The sequence below is a fragment of the Nylanderia fulva genome, unplaced genomic scaffold (genome assembly GCF_048542155.1).
Source record: "Nylanderia fulva isolate GAGA-0341 unplaced genomic scaffold, ASM4854215v1 Scaffold11, whole genome shotgun sequence".
NCBI lineage: Eukaryota > Metazoa > Arthropoda > Insecta > Hymenoptera > Formicidae > Nylanderia > Nylanderia fulva.
This window is the reverse complement of record NW_028189302.1, coordinates 5,551,765-5,571,505: the sequence shown is the minus strand read 5'-3', so window position 1 is coordinate 5,571,505 and position 19,741 is coordinate 5,551,765. Positions and strand designations below refer to the sequence as shown.

Genomic DNA, 19,741 nt, shown 5'->3' with positions numbered 1-19,741 from the left:
TCATAATTAAATACAACCTTTCTTTTGATATAAAATGTAGATGAATGTCGACATTTTAAAACTAAATATGATTATGTGTGCGCGTAGTGATAAATTTCTACAAGAGAATAAGGAGCCTTTAAATTCTTAATGTAAAAAATTTCAAGTAATTTTCTTTAATAAAATTTAATTAAAAAATTTAATTAAAAAATTTTTGAAACACTGTGTTATATCACATTTAAAATCGTGATTATTTCAATAAAAAAACATTTTATGTGTAAAAAATCTATTTTTTATATTTAATAAATTTATTCATGTCAATGCGTTTACACTGACACATATGCATCTAAAATCAATTTGGATCGCTAAAACGTGAAATTGAATAAATTTCGTTACCTTTATCCGAGTTTTCTGGTACTCTCACTTGTTCCACTTTAGCCAGGTTGGCCGAGTCAAAATTGTTAAAGAATACAAAGCCACCGCAAGTAATGTTTTCGCTGGTGCACGCCATGATGCGTCTCACGTCTGTCGCAAGATCGGACAATTCATTCACCTGTCAGTTTAATCGCGACAATAAATCAAAATATATAATCTTCCTCTCCTTCGTCTTCACTGAACGCGGGGGACTTCTGCTTCGCTAAACGTCATCGCTCTCGTTCCTGCAAGGACAAAATCGTCTCTGGCTGCTCTCGCGGGGAAGCAATCATACGATATATATATATATATATATATATATATATATGTATTTACGCTACATAGGATAACCGATCACAGAGATATCTCACAAAGCAGTAACAAACAGCGTAAAGCGCGATGCTGACGTTTGCGAGCCGATTCGCTCATCTTCGGGCGATACTCTGGACTAAAATAAGTGCAGTTGAATGCATGTTCGCGGAGGATGATGACGCGCTTGCATCGCTTATCGATCGTGTTATATTTTCGTATGTGGATCGATTAAAATTGAGATCGTCTTTACGCGTATAAGAAAAAATCTATAGGAAACATTTATATAAATTTTACGTAGTAGGTTTTTGACCGTTTCAAATTTTGATCTGTCAAATTTTGACCTGTCAAATTTTGACCTGTCAAATTTTAATCTGTCAAAATATTTTCTTAAAAATTTCTTGTGATATTAAATCACATATTTTTTAAATTTGACTCTTTTATATTTACATATTATTAAATACAACCTTCTCTTTTATATAAAAATGTAAGAAGAAATGTTCGACGATCTTCTGTCGAAACAGAATAAATATTTATGTACGTTGTGTACAGTAATTCGACTATCGATAAGATTCCCGCGACTAATCGATACATCAATATATCGATACGTACTCTAGATTCAAAACAGAGTATCGATATCTGCAATATCGCACACCGCAGCGCAGCAACAGCGACAAATGAAAGCGTGACGTGATCCGTAGCGCGCGTCGTTCTGCCACACGTCGCGAGGAAGAGATAATGTCGTCGCTCGGGAAAATTTCGAATTGCTTGTAGAGGAAAGGAAAAGGGACGCGCCGATACCGGACCGCATCATTTCGCACGTATCAACACCGGATCGAGAAATGGAAGCGGATTATCAGCCGACGCCACTAAGCCCGTCACGGACGCTGACAGGTAAAGCGTTTGGTGGTCGCGATTGTTGACGTTATTTGTGTCAAACGAACGTCATCTCTCCGCGACGCAGATTATTATTATTTGGCTAGAATCGTATGTATTATTTTCGCTTATTTTACGATCAATGCGTTGTAACGTTCCCTTTTAGAATTAAGAATCGAATCGTGATATTTAGCAGGCGAAAAGCTGTAAATTATTTGCTACTAGTGCAAGTGGCCGAGTTTTCTTGGTAAATGTAGTACGAGATCGATCGGTCATTTTCCAAGACATTGCAGAAATTGTATAAAATATCGTCGATTTGTTCATTTTTTCTTATTATTTCTTCTTTATTTACCTTTGTGTGCATCTGTATGTAACAGGGATAGGTAATGACTGTGAAGATCCTTACCCTAGTCTGTCAGATTATCACGATTATGAGCCCAATCTGGAATTTGATGATACGGAATTGCAAACTACTTCAAACAATGGTAAGACATCTAATTTGTCTTAAGATATATGAGTTTTATTTTTTTATAATTTGTATATCTGCTACTATTGGTTTCAAAATTTTCTTATAATTATACGAGGGATTAATTTATATGATACAGCCACTATTGCATTTCTTTTACACAAAGTAAACTTTGTTGTTACAGCTACACGCCTTCTAGAAGACAAATTGGATTTGGTGAACAGCACCGTTGGTACTGGAGGGATGGATTATTTGGAAAGCCCAGTAAGCGATGGGACGATTGAGGAAAACTTTGAGGAAGCTTTGGTAGATGCTCCAGTTATCGAATCTGGTGTGTGACCTTTTACCTTCTGTTAATAGCCACTAAATGTCATGGCATTCTCAGGGCATAGCAGGTGAATTATGTGTAGAACATTGTACAGCTTGTTTTATATTGCATGGTGTAAGGATGACAAAGGAAAAGTAACAATTGTTACGCTTTTTTAATCCATTTTGCATATAATAACATAATGTACAAGCGTTACATTCGAGCCCTATGAAGCAGGATAATGGAATATTGTCTATGGGACATACATTTCTTTGATGAGACAAAATTATTCCTAGAGGGCTCGAATTATTTTTGTTCAATGGTGTTTTTAGTTGACAACAAATTTATTACGAATATGCCTGAAATGTGCATCGATTCTAAAACTTTCTATTACAAATAATCTCTCTATTTATGAACAGCGGAAGATCTTGCTGCTTTGGACAGAGAGCTCGCCGACGAAGAGGATTATTTCGACATATCCAAACACGGTATTGTGGAAGTAGTTGGAGATGACAGTGCCGGTCGCAAAATAATTGTTGTGTCAGCCTGCAAATTACCTCCTATAGGGAAAGAGGTCTTCAATCATGCTAAACTTCTTAGGTGAGTCTGCGATATGCATACATTATAAAATAACACGCGAGACATTTATTCGACACGCGAATAATGATTTATAATTGTCTGTAAGTGTTTTTAAAGATTTTTGTGTCATTCTGCAGTATTGTTTTTATAAATTGTTGCAACATACTTGTTCACTGTTTCGATTATCATGTCTTTTCTTCTCTTTTATTATTAATAAAATAGATTTTATAACAATAGACATTTTATTTTTTGCAGGTATCTTACACATACTTTAGATACATTTGTGGAGCAAGATTATAGTCTCGTTTATTTTCATTATGGCCTTACATCAAAAAATAAGCCACCTTTATCCTGGCTTTGGCAAGCGTATAAAGCGTTTGACAGAAAATATAAAAAAAATCTCAAAGCCCTTTATCTAGTACATCCCACAAACTTTATTAGGTTTGTGTGGCAAATATTTAAACCGGCTATTAGGTATGCAATTTTTTCTTTTCTATGTTAAATACTTCTTTGAATTATTATATACTGTATATGAATAGACGAATTATATTTTTGCAGTGTCAAATTTGGACGAAAAATGATGTATGTTAATTATCTGGAGGATTTAGCACACTATATTAAGTTGGATCAACTAATTATACCTCCTCAAGTGATAGAGTATGTAATTTAATTATGCTAAAACCATGTGTTGAAATCTTGATAAAATTTATGTTGATTCGCAACTTGCATAATTCAATTTACATGATTTTTTCAGACACAATAATCAACTGTTAATAAAGAATAAGAAATATTTGCCAGCAAGTCCGCCACAAAGTGCGGTAGCTACACCAGTTGGCACAACTCAATTCGGTGCTAGTTTGCAGTTTATAAAGGAAAATAATAACGGTGATCCGATACCACCTATCCTGAGGCAGTGCGTGGAATTTCTCGATACACCAGATGGTACGCTATCTAGATATGATAAAAAATTATTATAATATAAATAGATTTAATAGAAAACTATTCTTTTCTTTGGAGATTGAAACAATAATCGTTTCATCGTCGTTTTAGCACTGGAAACGGAAGGTATATTCAGAAGATCGGCCAATGTGGCGGTGATCAAGGAACTTCAGAATCGTTGCAATCAAGGTTTACCCGTCGATTTCCAAGGAGATCCGCACATTGCCGCGGTTCTACTCAAGACTTTTCTTCGTGAGTTGGACGAACCTCTTATGACTTATGAACTGTATGATGAAATCACGCAATTTCAAAGTAAGCATCATGTTTTCCTTATCTTTTTTTTCAAAATAATTATTTATTTAACGAGATAAAGCATCCTTTGAATTTGTGTTGTAGCGTTATCAAAAGACGAACGTCCACGTAAAGTTAAAATATTAATATTGGAAAAACTACCTGAAGACAACTATCAAGTTCTTAAATACGTTGTACAATTCTTATCGAGGGTACGTAGCTAATATACAATCGCGATTTCCTGAAAAAAAAAAGATAAAAATTCTTACTTATATCTTTTTACTTTTATAATGTAGGTCATGGATCGATGTGACTTGAACAAGATGACTTCTAGTAATCTGGCGGTTGTATTTGGACCGAATCTAGTTAGAGCACCACCGTCATGTGGAATGTCCCTCACCGCGATAGGATTCATAAATCAATTCGTAGACTTTTTATTTACTTATCAAGATAAGATTTTCATTATCTAAAAACGCCGAGGGCCTAATTGTCACGCATTCGGTTGTTCACATTATCACGCGTATAACGTCCGCACTTTCGTTTTATTGAAATATTTTTATATCCGACGTGAGATAAGAGAATACAGGAAAAAACACTTAATGTTCGTTTACACGCAATTTTGCACAAGATTTTTTAATACAAGTAGGTACAATAATGTTTTCGGACGAGAGGATTGAACGTTCGAATGGATGCAATTTACGTGTGTATATCTAGAGAGAAATTACGACCAAATACCAAAGATACATGAGAACGTCACGCAATGAATATAATATGTAAGATTATCTAAAAACATATAGCGTTTAGTCTAATTTAAAAAAGCATAGAAAATAATATATTCAAGGATGAAACAAAAATATTCAGCTGGATGCCACTGAGATAATCACGAGATCATGATTTTATCGCGATTTTTTTGTCTCGACTTTTGCTTTAATTAATCTTTTAAATTATATAATTATATACATTATATAATTATATAAATAAAATTTTTAGATAATAAGCTAATGTTATATTAAGATAACTTATTATTATTATTTCTTTAATCTAAATAATCTTTCAAGCTTTATCAAGTTTCTTTTATTTTAATGTTTCTCTTATTTTATTTAAAAAATCTAAATTATAAATCGATTTAATTTCTTATTCTGATAAATATGTACATATCTGCAACCAGCTTCTGTTATTCATCTTCAATGAAAAGTTTCATGAAAAAAAGTTTTGGTATATTCTTTGTTTAAAATAGAAGAAATGAATACTACATATAAGTAATGAATCTTTTTAATATTTGGCATTTTTCGCATTTGTATATATTGGAAAAATTGATTATTCAGTCACATAAAATAAATTGTGGTCTAACAAATGTAGTATATATAATATTATATTTAACTCTCTTAAAAGAGATATATCTGTGTAATACAGGAAGATTTATATATGTAATATAGAAAGACATTGTGTTAACTTTAAACAATGTAAATGAACATTTACTTTATATAAGTAACAAAACATTCTAGTAGTATTAGATAGTATTATAAAGATTGTATTTTCTACTTTAAACCATTCTCATTCTTTCATGACATTTTTTATAGCAATTATAACAATAAGTAAAATAATTTATACTGTTTAAAGTTAACATAATATTAAAAAGCAAGTGTGAACACGATAAAAAGTGATTAGCATGGCTGTTGTGGTAACTCAGTCATTGTGTATAAATTCTAGTGATCTTATGATAATTTTTTTCGAATTATAATCTTGAGGAAAAAAATAATTCGCCTGACTTGATAGTCGCTCGAACATTTTTACAAAAACAAAAACTACAAAAAAAATGAGAGAAAGAGAGTGAAAAAGAGAAAGCTTGTGTGGCGTGTAATAAATGTTGTGTGTATAGTTTAATGTTTTTAAAACTAATTTTTGTCTCAATTTTGTCCATTGTTTAGATGTAAAGAGATAAGAGATTTAGTAATTTTCGCGGAGCGCACCGCAAATTTGTATATCCCTTTAAATAGTCCTGCCATTATGGGTAACTGGGATAAAAGTATGGGCTGATGGAGCCTAAATTCTCTGCTCTCTATCATCGAAGACTAACCCAGACCTGTATAGAACTGATGTGACTCGATTACATTCCTCGTTGTTATCAATAAAAGAGCATGTAATAAAGCATGTTAATTTGTAGATGTACAGTTTCACTTTTTATATGCAATATTCACTAAAATCCAAACTGTGTACTTTTGGAGCATGATGGGATCATGGTATAATGTTAAATGAGATATTTTTTCCATAACGTTAATACAACTTACCATTTTTATGTTCATAAAATAACTTACAGTAACAATAATTTAAACTTTACACTCAACAATTCTATTGTATTGCTAATTTATATAATTTCAAAATAAATGTATTGCAGTGTTACTTGACAAATGATCCAAATTAATATAATGTATAAAATTATCGATATTTAATATGTACATTAAACCCTAAAATATTATTTTGGATAAAAGCTGAAAAAAAATATTTTATCTAGTCTTCCTTCAAAATGTCCTCGATTCACAATACAGCCGCACACACATCAATCTAAAGCTTTTGTCGAGAAATTAGCTAAAGTTTAGCCAATTAGCAATTGTGGCAATTCATGAATATATATACAGATATTTCTCGCAAATATATATATCGACATACACACGCATTCACACATACATAATGCATACACAAGCATACAAAAAAATGAAACATTTGTATAATGTGACAAATTATTATCACAGAGAATTTACTTTTGTTGAGATACTAATCTGTCACGACTTGTTGAAATGCTTCGTCCCGTATATATAACTCGTGGATTATTCGAAATTAGACCTTGTCTGAAGTTGAATGTAAAATCTTCTTTCGAAGATCTACGAAAGGCCGCTGCCGCTGCCACTGCCACCACAGCAAGAACTTCTACTCGGTTGCGTCTGCTCGCTTTCGTCCTCGACCATTACAACATTGCGACGTGTGCTATTGGTCCTTGTAAGAGTAGATTTTTGCTCGGCCTCGTCCGCGCGTTCCATCATACGTCGTGTCAGGTCTAAGAACATCTCTTCGATGTTCTGATTTAACTTGGCTGACGTGTGAAAATGCATAGCTCCCACCTGTTTGGCATATCTGAAAAAGAAAATTTGTTTCATATTCGTTCATTATTCATAACGAAGAAAGAAACACGGTCCAACTTACTCTTCTGCTTCGTCTATGGCAACATTTCTATCCTTCTCCAGGTCCACTTTATTACCTGCTATCACTAAGCAAATTTCGCTACCTAGCATCTTCTTGAGTTCTTTCACCCAGTTTTTTACCTAGCAATAAAAGAAATGGTAAGTATTTATATGTTTTTTAATACAAAGTATTTTTTAACTGTACATGATAATAGATAATGTTTTATATAATATGATAAATTTGAAGAGCAGAACACTGATAACATGATTAAATTTGATCTATAATATATTAATATAGTTATCATTTTCTTATTAGATTATTATATTATTTGAATCATAATCTATGACTTTGATTGAATTTTAAGTCCATACTTTTTGAAAAGTGTCTTCGTCCGTAATATCATAAACAAGGATGGCACCATTGGACATTCTGTAATAAATTGGTCCTAATGCATGAAACTTCTCTTGTCCCGCTGTATCCCATATTGCCAGGTTCACTCTTTTTCCATTGATATTCAATTTCTTATTCAAAAATGATGCCTGAAACAGTACCAACAAATTGTCAACACATTTTTAATCGATACAAACTTTACAATCAATTAATAAATAAAAAGTCGACTTTTAAGAAATTATACAGAAGTTTTTTTTAATCAGCTTAAAAGCCTATTGCACACAAATTAGATTTTAATTTTTAGTATACACATATCTATATGGCTTCTCTTTACATATTTATGTAATAATATGAATTTAGAAGACTTATGAATGTTGCAGAAAGAAATTTCACAAATTCATTCTAATTTTATATTTTAAAAAGAGAGATATTAGAAAAACCCCATATATAAACTTATATAATAGACTCTAAAAGAATATTCATTATATATATGTATATGTTATCATGTAATATCCATTTAGAAGACTTGTGAATTCTGCAGAAAGAAATTTCACAAGTTCATTCTGCTTTTATATTTTAAAAAGGAAGAGATATTACCAAAAAAACCCACATATAAACTTATATAGTGGAAAAAAATATTCATTGTATATGTATATTAATGCAAAAATTATGTATATCAGTAGAACCGAGAAAACTAACAGAAAGAAAAGATCTGATCTTGCGATCAAGATAGAAATACGCGATTCACCTGCAACGTAGTGATATGCTTGTCATTGAACTTGTCCTCGACGTATCGAAGGGCGACCGAGGTCTTGCCGACACATCCCTCGCCTAGGAGAACCACTTTAAAGTTGTATCCGGTGCCGACGACCGGACTGGCCATAATCCCCGGGGGATCAGACAACTAAGGTTCGGCCTTCGGAAAGGGAAATTACGCCGAGCGTGTTAATCCGCGGTATATCGTTATCTGTCAAAGTCCTGTAGACTCGAGAGCCGGGGATTCTTCGCACTTATTAAACCTCTCTATGGATGGTGGTGAACGTCGTGAACGAGATCCCGTTTGCGACCGGACACGGTGGAACAACGACGACGACGACGACGACGAGTGTATTTAAGTGTCCGCTGCGCTAACCCTAAGGAATCAGCTGTTCCGCTCCATGCCATTACGCGCTACAATCGGCGCATTTTTCGTAGCTTCGTAATCTAACTGGCTCTCTCTCTCTTTCTTGAGTCGTACGCATACACATAAGTATATATGTATATATATATATACGAGACATTAATTTCGCTTTTCCGAAAATGACAGATGGAATAGTGAGATTTGCATATAAAAGATATTTCATCGGAACATCAAAATCTTTAATCTCAAATAATTAAAATTGAATAAATCTTAGGTACTTGATTTTCCTTTCTTCATTCATAATCTAATAACGCATGCGCAGAACGATGGTATTTCGTTGCGCGCGCAATCATATACACGCATAATTCAACTCTTTCTTTCGCTAATCATATTTTCATTAATAATAAATAATATAAATATATAATATAAAGTATAATAATAAATTGATAATTTATTAATTAATATATATATTATTATTATTTATATTATATATTATATAATATATAATAATAATATAATATATATATATATATATGTATAAAATTATATTATATATTATAAATTATAATATATTAATTAATATATTATAATCAACATAATGAATAAGTAGTAAATAAGTACACATAGAGAATGTGAATTGCGAAAAATGGAATAATAAAAAAAAAGAGAAAGGGAAGTTTTCTTTTCGCAAAGAATCTCTCCGTTTTTCTATTTTTTCCATATTTTTATGTAAAAAAAATCAACCTCTTATAAATTTTAATACAAAAACGGATTGCTAGGAGCTATTAGGTATTGTTCGTCCAGTTGGCGAAATTCAAAGGCGCACTGATTACGTTCAAGCTGAAGATCGATTTCATTGTAAAACACAGCTTGCAGTTGCAAAGTGCTCTTGACCTTCGCAATAGCGTTGACCTTGGTAAAGAGTGCTTGCGCCTTCGACAGAGTCTTTAATCCAGTTAAGATCACCTCCTTCCGCATCTCGAAGGGATTCTCCGGCGCCGAAGATATCAAACATTTGCCGTACAACATGAAGGCTTTGCCTTGATCGTAACAGCCACCATGACCTAGGATTGTGGGGATAGCGTCCTCGACCAGATTCAAGACCGACGTAGGCAAGCCCATCAACAACTGGAATTACAAACAAATTCGAATTCAATTCTATTAATTTAACTCTTCATCCAATTCTTAATAGAGAAAGCTTACTTGTACGTTAGCGAGATGCATCTTGACAAGCGCTTTGTAATATGACAGATGATTTCGTGTGGCTAATTCCAAGGCAAAACAAAGACGCATCATGCAATTAGTAGCAATCACTGTCCTATTGTCTGGGGTCGACGAAGCGCACATGATCTGGCTGGAGAGAAGTGTTGCGCGTATTGTATACAACGGAGTCGCATCTTCATGTTCCATGTTGACGTACTCGAGCCCTTTTTCGAAATCGCCTTTCGCCAAGCAAACTTCCGCCAACCTGTGGAAATGATTAGAAAACGATATAATTTTATATGAATGCAAAATTAAAAAAACGTGCGTTTATAAAAATATAAATGTTTTTTACATACTTAAGATTACATTCAAATTTATCTAAATTGAAAATACTTTTGGCTATTGCCTCCGCCTCACTCCATTTCTCTTGCCTCATCAATTGCGTAAATATATGCAATTGTTCGCTCAGCATCCATATCTGAAATGAAATAAACTATTAATAATAAATTAATTAATAAATTAATTAACAAATTGCAATGAAGAAAAAACCTTTCTTCTTCAATTGCTTAAAAAGCTTTTTATGATATATCTTATCTATTAAAAAACGTACTTCGTTGCAAGGATTGTTGGGAAATCTCTTCTTGGCATGAAGCAGTACAACATCCGCGAGAATATATTCGCCGAATTCGATCAACATATTGGCGACAGTGACAATTGCCTGGCACGTGGATGGTCCGTTGAACATGTGCTGTTTCTTATCACCCGTGTTGTGGAGAAGCAGCAGTTGGGCGCAAAGAGAGCTCATTTCCATTTTACCATAATACGCCCACAATGCGGATTTCTCCGCAAAAGTAATGGACATTAAGTCGGACATTGAATGCTGACAATTTAACATGTCCGATTTCATCAATATCTGCAATATAAATTCATTACCTAATATAATATAAATCTGTGTGCATATCGGGAATATAAATTATTCTCGACTGATTACACACATCGAATATTTGTGGGGGACTCTTGGCCTCCAGAGCATAATTATGCGCGTGCGAAATGAGGCTTAAACCTGTCGTATGTGTAATTCCAAGCAAACTCGCTTTGCCGACCGAACGTTCTATGAGAGGTCCTCTAAATAATAGAAAGATGTGTATTACATATAAAAAGTAAATAAAAATCTATCTGTAACACTCAAAAAATCTTGATCAACATCCATTTTCTATTAATTTTTTTTAAATCATTCGCTTATTAATAACAGATTAAACAAAAACTAAAAATTAATTAAAACAAAAATTTAAAAATAAAAATTAAACAAAAATGTTAAAAATATAAAATATGTAAAAAAAGTAATTTCTCATTTTTAGCTTACTTATTTTCTTCACTGGTCAAATAGGACATCCAGGAATGCGCGAGCTGCAAGCACACATTGTCCTGAGCTTCCTGAGCTAATTTAATAGCTTCCTTTAAAGCATACTGCGCTATTTCCCTTTCCAAAAAAGCCGCGATTGTAACAATATTATATATAAAATAAATGATAAAAAAAACCATATTTCCTTCGTTAAGATATAAAGTTAGACTCTTGAAAATATAAATTAATTACTTGTGCTTGAATTGAGCGTGTAAAACGGCTAAGTTGAGCGCCGCGTATCGAAATGTACGAGCTCGATCCTCAGCTGTAGATTGGCTCTCTAAAGGTGCCAGTCTATCAAAACAATGATACAGACTGTCTACTGCTCCACAAAAATCGCTTACACGAATGCAATTTAAGTAACTCAAATAATGCTAAAACAAAGAATAATTTTTAATTATATTAATTTAAATACAAGAATGCTTTATTTTATATAAACGTTACACTCACTGCATCTGCATTATAAGGAGTAGATTTTAAAAGATCTTGAACAAGACTATGCAGCTCCATCGGTGGCAGAGCTTTATACTCATCGGTCTGTAATGCATGAGCTTGCTGTGCTAGAAGTAATTCTGCCTGTCTTCCACCCCAAGTCGTTTTTGCTCTATTGTAAAAAAAAACAGCAGTTTATTCACAAAATAGCTGGCACAGCTTGTACAATTTAATATACTTTATATATTATAATTTTGCTTGTATACACTTACTTTTGTGAACCAAACTCTTTCTTAGAAATTACAGAGATATCAGAGTTTTCTGGATTATTGACTTTTCTCCCAATATATTTTTTTAGATCATTGTAGAGGGTGACTACTTGATCAAAGGCCAATTTCTCAAAAAATATAAGCATCCTACGAACGTACAGGCCAAGAACAGAATTCCTGTTCAATGCGGGTAAAGAGAGCGAATGATCTTTGGGTTCCATCAATCGACGAAGGCTATCAAACAGATCCAATAACCCATCTACCCCTTTCTCATCCAAGACATCCAATTCCACTTCCAACTGATCAGCAAACCGATGCAAAGCATATTCTGATTCGTACAACATGTCCAATAGAGTGCTCAATTCCATATCCGCTGACTAAAAACAGACATGATATAAAATATAGAATTTTTATTCGTCACAATTTGTACAATAAATTTATTACCTGAATTAATTTCAATGACGCTAAACAAAAATCGCGTCTCTCCACGATTGCTGCAAAATATTATCAAATTAAGTTCATCAACATATTTGTTAAAACGCGAATAAAAGTACATTTAATATAATACGATATAATTACGATAAGAATAAGATTATACCTTTTGTAGGTTCATTACAATAAACTTTAATTAAAATGACAGTTGCTACTTTATACGATGTCAGATTCTCTCTTTGAATCTTCTTCACGTTGCCATCCACAGTCACGAAATCCTTGGACATTCTATTGAATATGTCATTCACTGTATGCAGACGACTATCGTTTATCGACATCTTTTCTTTTTATGGAATTTATTACAAATGTGAAATTTATTACAAACTCTTTATTTTCATTTCTATTTATATAATAATAAAGATAATTTGCCGTATAACCTCTTGCAGTCTACATTTTGCTAACACAACATTAAGGTCTGTTCACGATATGAATTTGAAATTTGCGCAGACGCGGGAAGTCGACCAATCATTCCTCTCATAGATAGTCACTTGATAATGAATCATTGGGAGTGGCAAGTTAGGTTGAGTTATATTCCGAATGGTTAGTTTCTGCTTTTAAAAACAAAAGTGCATCGTTTTTAATGTTGAGAAGAAAATCAAAATAAAATATGAAATGTACAGAAGTTTTAGCCAGAATAAAGATCTTACAACGTTATAATATTGCATGGAAATTTGACTGCATAATATTTCTATAAATGACTTGTAAATGAGATATTTAAATGATACAATTGTATATTTTTATCATATTCATATTATTATTTCAAAATTATATTTTATCGTATTATCAAGATTTTGATAAAAGTTTATTCGACGCTTCTCGGTACGTAAAACAAAGTTTTGAAAAGTTATACTGCTACAGTATTTTTATTAGAATTGAAATTACAATAAGCGTGTTATTATTGTAGATAGTGCGGAGAAGAAAAGAAAGGAGAGTCCTGCAAGTCAATATATAAAAGAATGAGGATTCAAACGTTTATATTCTTCGATTTAGAAACGACTGGTCTGATTAATGGAAATAGCATACCAAGAATCACTGAAATTGCGTTAATTGGTGTTGCAAGAGAGTCTATATACAATAGTAACAAAACATCTTTACCGCGAGTTTTACATAAATTAGTCCTTCCAATTAATCCCCAAAAAGTCATACCACCAAATGTGCAACACATGACAAGTAAGTTTGATTAATATATAAATTAATAAAATTGAAGAAAATTCTAAAATTCCTTGATACAGTAATAATAATATATATAATATATATAATAATATAATAATATATAATAAAATCTTATATTTGTAGAACTATATAATGATGACATGTTGCTACTGCAGCCTTTTGAGTGTGAAGTTTATGAATCAATAATGTGCTTCCTACAGCGTCTCACACCACCAATTTGTTTTGTAGCACATAATGGTAACAGATTCGATTATCCGATATTCTTGCAGGAACTCGAACGCATAAATAAGGTATATATAATATATATAAAATTGATTTTTAAGGTGACCAGCTGTCTATTCTTTTACTTATTCAATAACAATCAATTTTTTCTCATTAAAGCCTCTCAACGACAAAATCCTCTGCATTGATACGTGGAAGATGTTTCAAGATTTCTTCAACAAAAGAGACTCAGAAGCAAAGCTAGTCCAAGATTGTTTAACCGATGAATACAATAATTCGCTTTCCATATTAGATATAGATATAATCACGACAGAGCAAAAAGTTGAAATTGCTACTGCAACGGCATCTCGTTTGCAAACGACAGCTCATTATGATGAGTGTATCAAAGATAAAAACAATAAAAACTACGATATAAATGAAGAGTACAACAATGACATCGATGTTGAATCGTCGAAGAATTTTAGACAAAAAGCTAATGAGACAACACCAGAGTCTCAAATAATTAGGCAAAATAAAGGCGTTTTTGTAGAACGTCCATTTAAAAAAAATCCAAAGAAAAAATTAGATTTCGGACGTGTAAGACCAATCAGTTTAAAACTCAATGATATTTACGAATATATGTTCGGTTCAAATTTCTCTCACGAGCATTCGGCCGAGGCTGACTGTCTTGCTATGATACGCTGCGTCACCAATATTGTTGACTTCTTCTTCGAATGGTCAGACAATCACGCAGCTCCATTGGTTTGCTATAAAAGAACATAGAAACGTTATTAATTGTTATTGTAGACAATGAAAATGGTACAAATGAGTAAAAAATCATACAAAATAAGACAGCATTAAAGGAGTACATGTGATTGTTGTAATTAAGATGCAAGGCTAGTATATGAAATTAGAAATAATGTCTCGAAACTACATTGTATTATTAAGTACAAGAGTATCCATAAGTATCCAAAAGAGTATCTCATAACACTTAAAATATTAACTTCAATGGGGCTATTTGTGATAATAAAAGATGACTTATTTCCTTTTCATATGATTTCAATTTTGTATATATGTAAATTACATATATGTGAATTACATATGTAATTTACATACATAATTATATATATGTAAATTACATATAATTATCATAAAGTGCGTGAAATTATTTACATTTTATTAATAGATAATTGCACTTTATATATGATAATAGTTTATTTGAACAATGCATACTAAATTACTTAATATTAATAGTTCTTTCGTTTGTTTACTCATTTATATTAAATTTTAATTTTAATTTATTCTTCTTTGATACTGACAAAAAAAGGAAAAAGCCTTTTATTATTTAAAAAAAATGTGTGGGCTTTATCTTTTTTTTTATTATAGATAAGAAAAATGAATTAAATGAATTTTGGTCACACTCAAATCTAAAAGTAACGTACAGTTAAGTACAGCATAAAAATTGCGTTCCTAACTTGACGTTGCAAAATATTAGAGAATTAATTTTTTTATAAATAATAATTTGGCATCTGCATGCTATACTTTTTTTTTTAATATAAAAAGAAAAAAAAAGAAAAATGACTGTTTTATGAAAATGTAGTTGTTATAAAAATTGAGCTATATAAAGCTTGTTTTTTAATTGCTATATCTATCTTTAAAGTAAATGTTAAATGGAGAGTATTTTTTTAATTGCTTTATTTTAATTAATTTTACGTATATTGTACTTTTTAAAAATATTTTAATTACTAATAAAACCATGAATTATTTTCTTATCGGCTATAATAAATATGAACAAAATCCATTCCTTTAGATACTTTGTTTATATTCATATAGATAAATTTGTTTTTATTTTTATGAAATTAATTTGATGCCGAATGTTTTAAGAAAGATATACTATATTTTGAACTAAGACTGAATAAAATTGATATTTATAAGATTGTATATTTTTAATGTCATTTCTTGGGAATGCATGCAAATAAAAATTATAAAATAGTTATTTCCAAATGAGCTAAAGAATTATAATTGGACAAAATTCTTTTCGCGGAAAAAATATAAAAATAGAATTAATGTTATGCGCTATCGGCGCAATGTGATTTAATCAGAAAAATTATTTTAAATGAAAAAAATTAATTAAAAATAAGACAATTATATATATATATATATATATATATATATAATATATATGCCATACTTACTAGATTCGGGTGTTGATTCTGATAAATCACTTGATTGATTAGATGGTTGAGCAGAAGTCTCAAGATCATTCATCAAGGCATCTAATTCATCTTCATTTACTGCAATATAAAATTAGAACAAAACTATAATATTGCTAATATATTACTATAACATTAATATTTATATTTTAGTAAATAAATAACAAAAGTAACCAATTTTTTGTATATATGGCCCTGCATATTTATATATTTTGTGAAAAAGATAAATACTTACAAACCCATTCTGCTATTGCATATTTATCATTTGCAATCTTTTTCTCGATTTCTTTTATAATATGATTTATTTGTCTTTCCATCTTCTTCATTTCCTGCCATCCAATATGCTCCAACAAATTATGATCTTCGTCCCAAAAGTATTTTATACTGCCCTTACAAAAAGCTTCGTGAAGCTTTTGTAACATCTACAAATGTATCATTGTTTTATTAACTAATTTAATAAAGGGAAGATTTTGAATTTTAACAATACATTACCGTGAAGAATAAACGAGTATTTGATACTTTGTTCAAATTCTGAAAAGTCTCCAATTCGTTCATACATAATGTTTCGATATAATAACTCGCGATAACTTCCCATTTTTGTGTATTTCTGAGTTTCTAAAAAAATGCAATTGATAATTACACAAAATAAATTAATCTGAAATACTAACTGCAAAAATACAAAAAAAGAATATTTTTAAATAAATTAATTTATAAAAACTAGAATTTGTTATATTTTTCTTTATAGAAGCTAAAGGGAGTTTTAGAGTTTTAAAAATCTTTTAAAAAGTTTAAAAAGTTTTTAATAGTACAGACTTAATAAAATAAAAATTAAATCTTGATAATATTATTAATTATATAAATAGAGCATTTAATAAAATTATTTAAAAAATTAAAGCAAATTTGTGTGTAATAAAAAAATAATTTAGACTTACATATATTACATAAATTTCATATATACATATATATATTAAGAAAAAAATTATCTATTAAAAATAAATGGATATTTATTATTTGGATATTAATGGATTATAAATGGATATTTATTATTTTATATTTATTATGATATATCGATATATTATACCTTTAAATGGCGTATTATAGGCTTGATTCGTCCGTTCTTAGCAAGTATATCTTTTTCAAACTCATAAAAACATAATCGCCAATAACGATCTCGTTTGTCAGTGAAATTGTTTTTACTATTGTTCAAAGGTTTAGGAACTACGGACCAATATCTAGAACCCGGGTAACACTGCAATTTAAACAATAATTTAATGCATAAAAGTTATATAATTGAATAAAGCGGACCTATTATCTTGAATAATAATAAAAAAAAAAAAAAAAAAAAAAAAAAAAACTTGAGTTTTTTAAAATTATAATTTGATTATTATTCTTGTTCGATATATACGACAAATATCTTTTGCACTAATATAATATTTTTAATTTGTTACTTCTTCTAATTTTTTTGAGCATTTTGGTGGTGGATTAAGGGTCGAAAAAGTTAATACGGGAACCACATCAATATCGATCTTGATCGAATTGATGAACACTCCAGGAATATTTAGCGTAAATGCTGGTCCTGCTTTTCTTATCTTTTCTATCTAGAAACAAAGGAAAAAAATTAATTTTTGTTTAGTTTTCGATGTGACACGGATACGATACTGTTAAAAACTACTGGAACACTGCATATATGTTATTAATTTACTTACTGATTTACAATAATCATTCGATATACTTGTATTATTTCCACTAGAGTTATGAGCCATCACTTTACTTAAAATACTTTCCATCCAAATACGAAATTTTTCTTGATTTAGATACGATTCAGCATCAATCAAGGATTTCAATTCTCTAAATAAAAAAAACAATGTCTCTTTTTTCTAAATCATATAAAAAGTACTTTAATACGATCCAATTTACATACTTTAATGCCTTTGGTTCTAAGTTTAAAGTTTTGAATGACATATCTTATCTCTCCAAGTCATATGTATCTTAATGAAAGCTGCGCAATCTGAGCAAAACTGTAATATAATTATATAATAAATATTTATTATTATTCGACACGCACATACACATATCAGAATTATATTTTTATTAAAAAAAATTAAAATATAATATATTAATTAAGAAAATAATAAAATATTAATATCACTCATGTATATTAATTTATACATATGTACAAGATACAAGTAAAATACATACCGACTATAAATTATAAATTTAGAAAAAAACTTTCTTCGCATAAATTTTGAAAAAAAAGTTTCGAGAAAATTTATTTTGAATATTGGAGAAATATTATCTACTTGTTACTTGTGTGTGCGTGCATTTTCGTATATATTTGTGTAATTTTCAACATCATCACATTTTTAAGTATACTATTACTTTCATATTTTCAACGTCATCTAATTCTTAAGTATAATATTACTTTCATATCTTTCTCTTTCATGGGTAAGTTGATTACAAAATTTAAGTCATATTCCTCTGGCTCTCCAACTCGAGTTTTTTTATAATAACTACCGGCACTGACAATTCTTCTATACGTTTTCTTGAAGAGCGGACTTTCTTGTTTCATAGCTTCTATTAAACTATCCAAAACCTGTAACATAAATTTTATAATGCACTATAAACATAATTAATAAAATTTATTTTTTGAATAAAAAATATCAATTTTTTACAATACCTTACGCAATTGCTCATTGTTCTTTTTTATATCATCAAAATCCAAACTTATAAATTTTTTATTTATTTTTTTGAATATTGTATCATCATTTAGATAGCGGTCAATATTTGTAGCTAACATTATTGCATATATACAATTAGTGGACTTATAAAATCTGAAACTTAAATAAAAATTATATATTAAGTTGAAATTATACAAAAGTAAGCTACAATCATAAAAAATTAAATATGAGGACTTACCATACATAATTAGATAATTTCCTAATTATAAAAAATGTATATCTATACACATAATATAAATAATATATTAAAAAAAATTAAAAAGTAATTTAAGAGTTTAACAAGGCTCTGTCATATAAATATAAATTTAAAGTATAAAACAGGCGATAAGAGCCGATCGCGGAAGACAGTGCGTTATCCCATTCACTGTCTTCCGCGATCGGCTCTTATCGCCTGTCTTATACTTTAAATTTATATTTTTATATGACAGATAAGAGCCGATCGCGGAAGACAGTGAATGGGATAACGCACTGTCTTCCGCGATCGGCTCTTATCGCCTGTCTTATACTTTAAAAAGTAATGAATAAAAAATATTACAAAAATAACGATATTATAGTTTAAAATTAAATTTTTAATTTTCTTTTTTTTTGCACATATTCCGAAAAAAATTAATTTTTTAAAAATATTAAAGTAAATTGTTTATAATTAAACTTATACAAGTAAGCCATCAAAAAAATGTGATCTCGAGGACGTTACCTGATATTGATTTTACACTATTATAAATTTTCTTCACAAAATAATGACAATAAAAAAATTCAGAAAGTTGGTGAAAG

General features: G+C 30.3%; 5 protein-coding genes across 5 annotated transcripts; 2 read left to right on the top strand and 3 right to left on the bottom strand.

Annotated features, from left to right (window-relative positions):
- The first annotated feature begins 1,471 nt into the window (after positions 1–1,471).
- RhoGAP68F (Rho GTPase activating protein at 68F) lies at positions 1,472–6,323 on the top strand. Its single transcript, XM_029310310.2, has 10 exons — positions 1,472–1,596; positions 1,956–2,063; positions 2,229–2,375; positions 2,771–2,951; positions 3,186–3,404; positions 3,489–3,587; positions 3,685–3,872; positions 3,981–4,181; positions 4,266–4,372; positions 4,457–6,323. The coding sequence occupies exons 1-10, from the start codon at positions 1,545–1,547 to the stop codon at positions 4,628–4,630; spliced, it is 1,476 nt and encodes a 491-aa protein (XP_029166143.2). The 5' UTR covers positions 1,472–1,544; the 3' UTR covers positions 4,631–6,323.
- Rab21 (RAS oncogene family member Rab21) lies at positions 5,896–8,941 on the bottom strand. The gene is made up of 4 exons (XM_029307466.2): positions 8,476–8,941; positions 7,709–7,876; positions 7,359–7,477; positions 5,896–7,289 (listed from the first exon to the last, which is right to left on the bottom strand). Exons 1-4 carry the CDS (start codon positions 8,608–8,610, stop codon positions 7,040–7,042), a joined length of 672 nt encoding a protein of 223 aa, XP_029163299.2. The 5' UTR covers positions 8,611–8,941; the 3' UTR covers positions 5,896–7,039.
- A 539-nt stretch (positions 8,942–9,480) lies between these two features.
- ida (anaphase promoting complex subunit 5 ida) lies at positions 9,481–13,416 on the bottom strand. Its single transcript, XM_029310306.2, has 11 exons — positions 12,752–13,416; positions 12,598–12,647; positions 12,157–12,530; positions 11,903–12,056; positions 11,645–11,826; positions 11,414–11,530; positions 11,046–11,175; positions 10,661–10,963; positions 10,407–10,528; positions 10,051–10,315; positions 9,481–9,975 (listed from the first exon to the last, which is right to left on the bottom strand). The coding sequence occupies exons 1-11, from the start codon at positions 12,921–12,923 to the stop codon at positions 9,604–9,606; spliced, it is 2,241 nt and encodes a 746-aa protein (XP_029166139.1). The 5' UTR covers positions 12,924–13,416; the 3' UTR covers positions 9,481–9,603.
- Positions 13,132–16,616, top strand: LOC114936954 (uncharacterized). Its single transcript, XM_029310314.2, has 4 exons — positions 13,132–13,464; positions 13,550–13,815; positions 13,942–14,108; positions 14,200–16,616. Exons 2-4 carry the CDS (start codon positions 13,602–13,604, stop codon positions 14,800–14,802), a joined length of 984 nt encoding a protein of 327 aa, XP_029166147.2. The 5' UTR covers positions 13,132–13,464; positions 13,550–13,601; the 3' UTR covers positions 14,803–16,616.
- On the bottom strand, positions 13,490–19,169 carry cGlr1 (cGAS-like receptor 1). Its single transcript, XM_085487452.1, is given in 12 exon segments — positions 13,490–14,786; positions 16,215–16,313; positions 16,468–16,654; positions 16,725–16,847; positions 17,314–17,481; positions 17,681–17,821; positions 17,939–18,080; positions 18,154–18,199; positions 18,202–18,250; positions 18,655–18,825; positions 18,910–19,069; positions 19,149–19,169. Coding segments are annotated over 11 exon segments (1,275 nt in total). The 5' UTR covers positions 19,030–19,069; positions 19,149–19,169; the 3' UTR covers positions 13,490–14,757.
- Positions 19,170–19,741: the final 572 nt, after the last annotated feature.

Excerpts from the sequence above, each read along its gene's own strand:
- Rab21 (XM_029307466.2), bottom strand. The coding sequence starts at position 8,610 with ATGGCCAGTCCGGTCGTCGGCACCGGATACAACTTTAAAGTGGTTCTC. Across the intron at positions 7,478-7,708 it reads ACGAAGACACTTTTCAAAAA|GTAAAAAACTGGGTGAAAGA; the intron begins GTATGGACTTAA and ends TTTTATTGCTAG. Across the intron at positions 7,290-7,358 it reads GCCATAGACGAAGCAGAAGA|ATATGCCAAACAGGTGGGAG; the intron begins GTAAGTTGGACC and ends TTTCTTTTTCAG.
- RhoGAP68F (XM_029310310.2), top strand. The coding sequence starts at position 1,545 with ATGGAAGCGGATTATCAGCCGACGCCACTAAGCCCGTCACGGACGCTG. Across the intron at positions 3,873-3,980 it reads ATTTCTCGATACACCAGATG|CACTGGAAACGGAAGGTATA; the intron begins GTACGCTATCTA and ends TCGTCGTTTTAG. Across the intron at positions 4,182-4,265 it reads TGAAATCACGCAATTTCAAA|CGTTATCAAAAGACGAACGT; the intron begins GTAAGCATCATG and ends TTTGTGTTGTAG.
- ida (XM_029310306.2), bottom strand. The coding sequence starts at position 12,923 with ATGTCGATAAACGATAGTCGTCTGCATACAGTGAATGACATATTCAAT. Across the intron at positions 10,964-11,045 it reads GTCCCCCACAAATATTCGAT|ATATTGATGAAATCGGACAT; the intron begins GTGTGTAATCAG and ends TTTATATTGCAG. Across the intron at positions 10,529-10,660 it reads CCAACAATCCTTGCAACGAA|ATATGGATGCTGAGCGAACA; the intron begins GTACGTTTTTTA and ends ATTTCATTTCAG.
- LOC114936954 (XM_029310314.2), top strand. The coding sequence starts at position 13,602 with ATGAGGATTCAAACGTTTATATTCTTCGATTTAGAAACGACTGGTCTG. Across the intron at positions 13,816-13,941 it reads AAATGTGCAACACATGACAA|AACTATATAATGATGACATG; the intron begins GTAAGTTTGATT and ends TTATATTTGTAG. Across the intron at positions 14,109-14,199 it reads AACTCGAACGCATAAATAAG|CCTCTCAACGACAAAATCCT; the intron begins GTATATATAATA and ends TTCTCATTAAAG.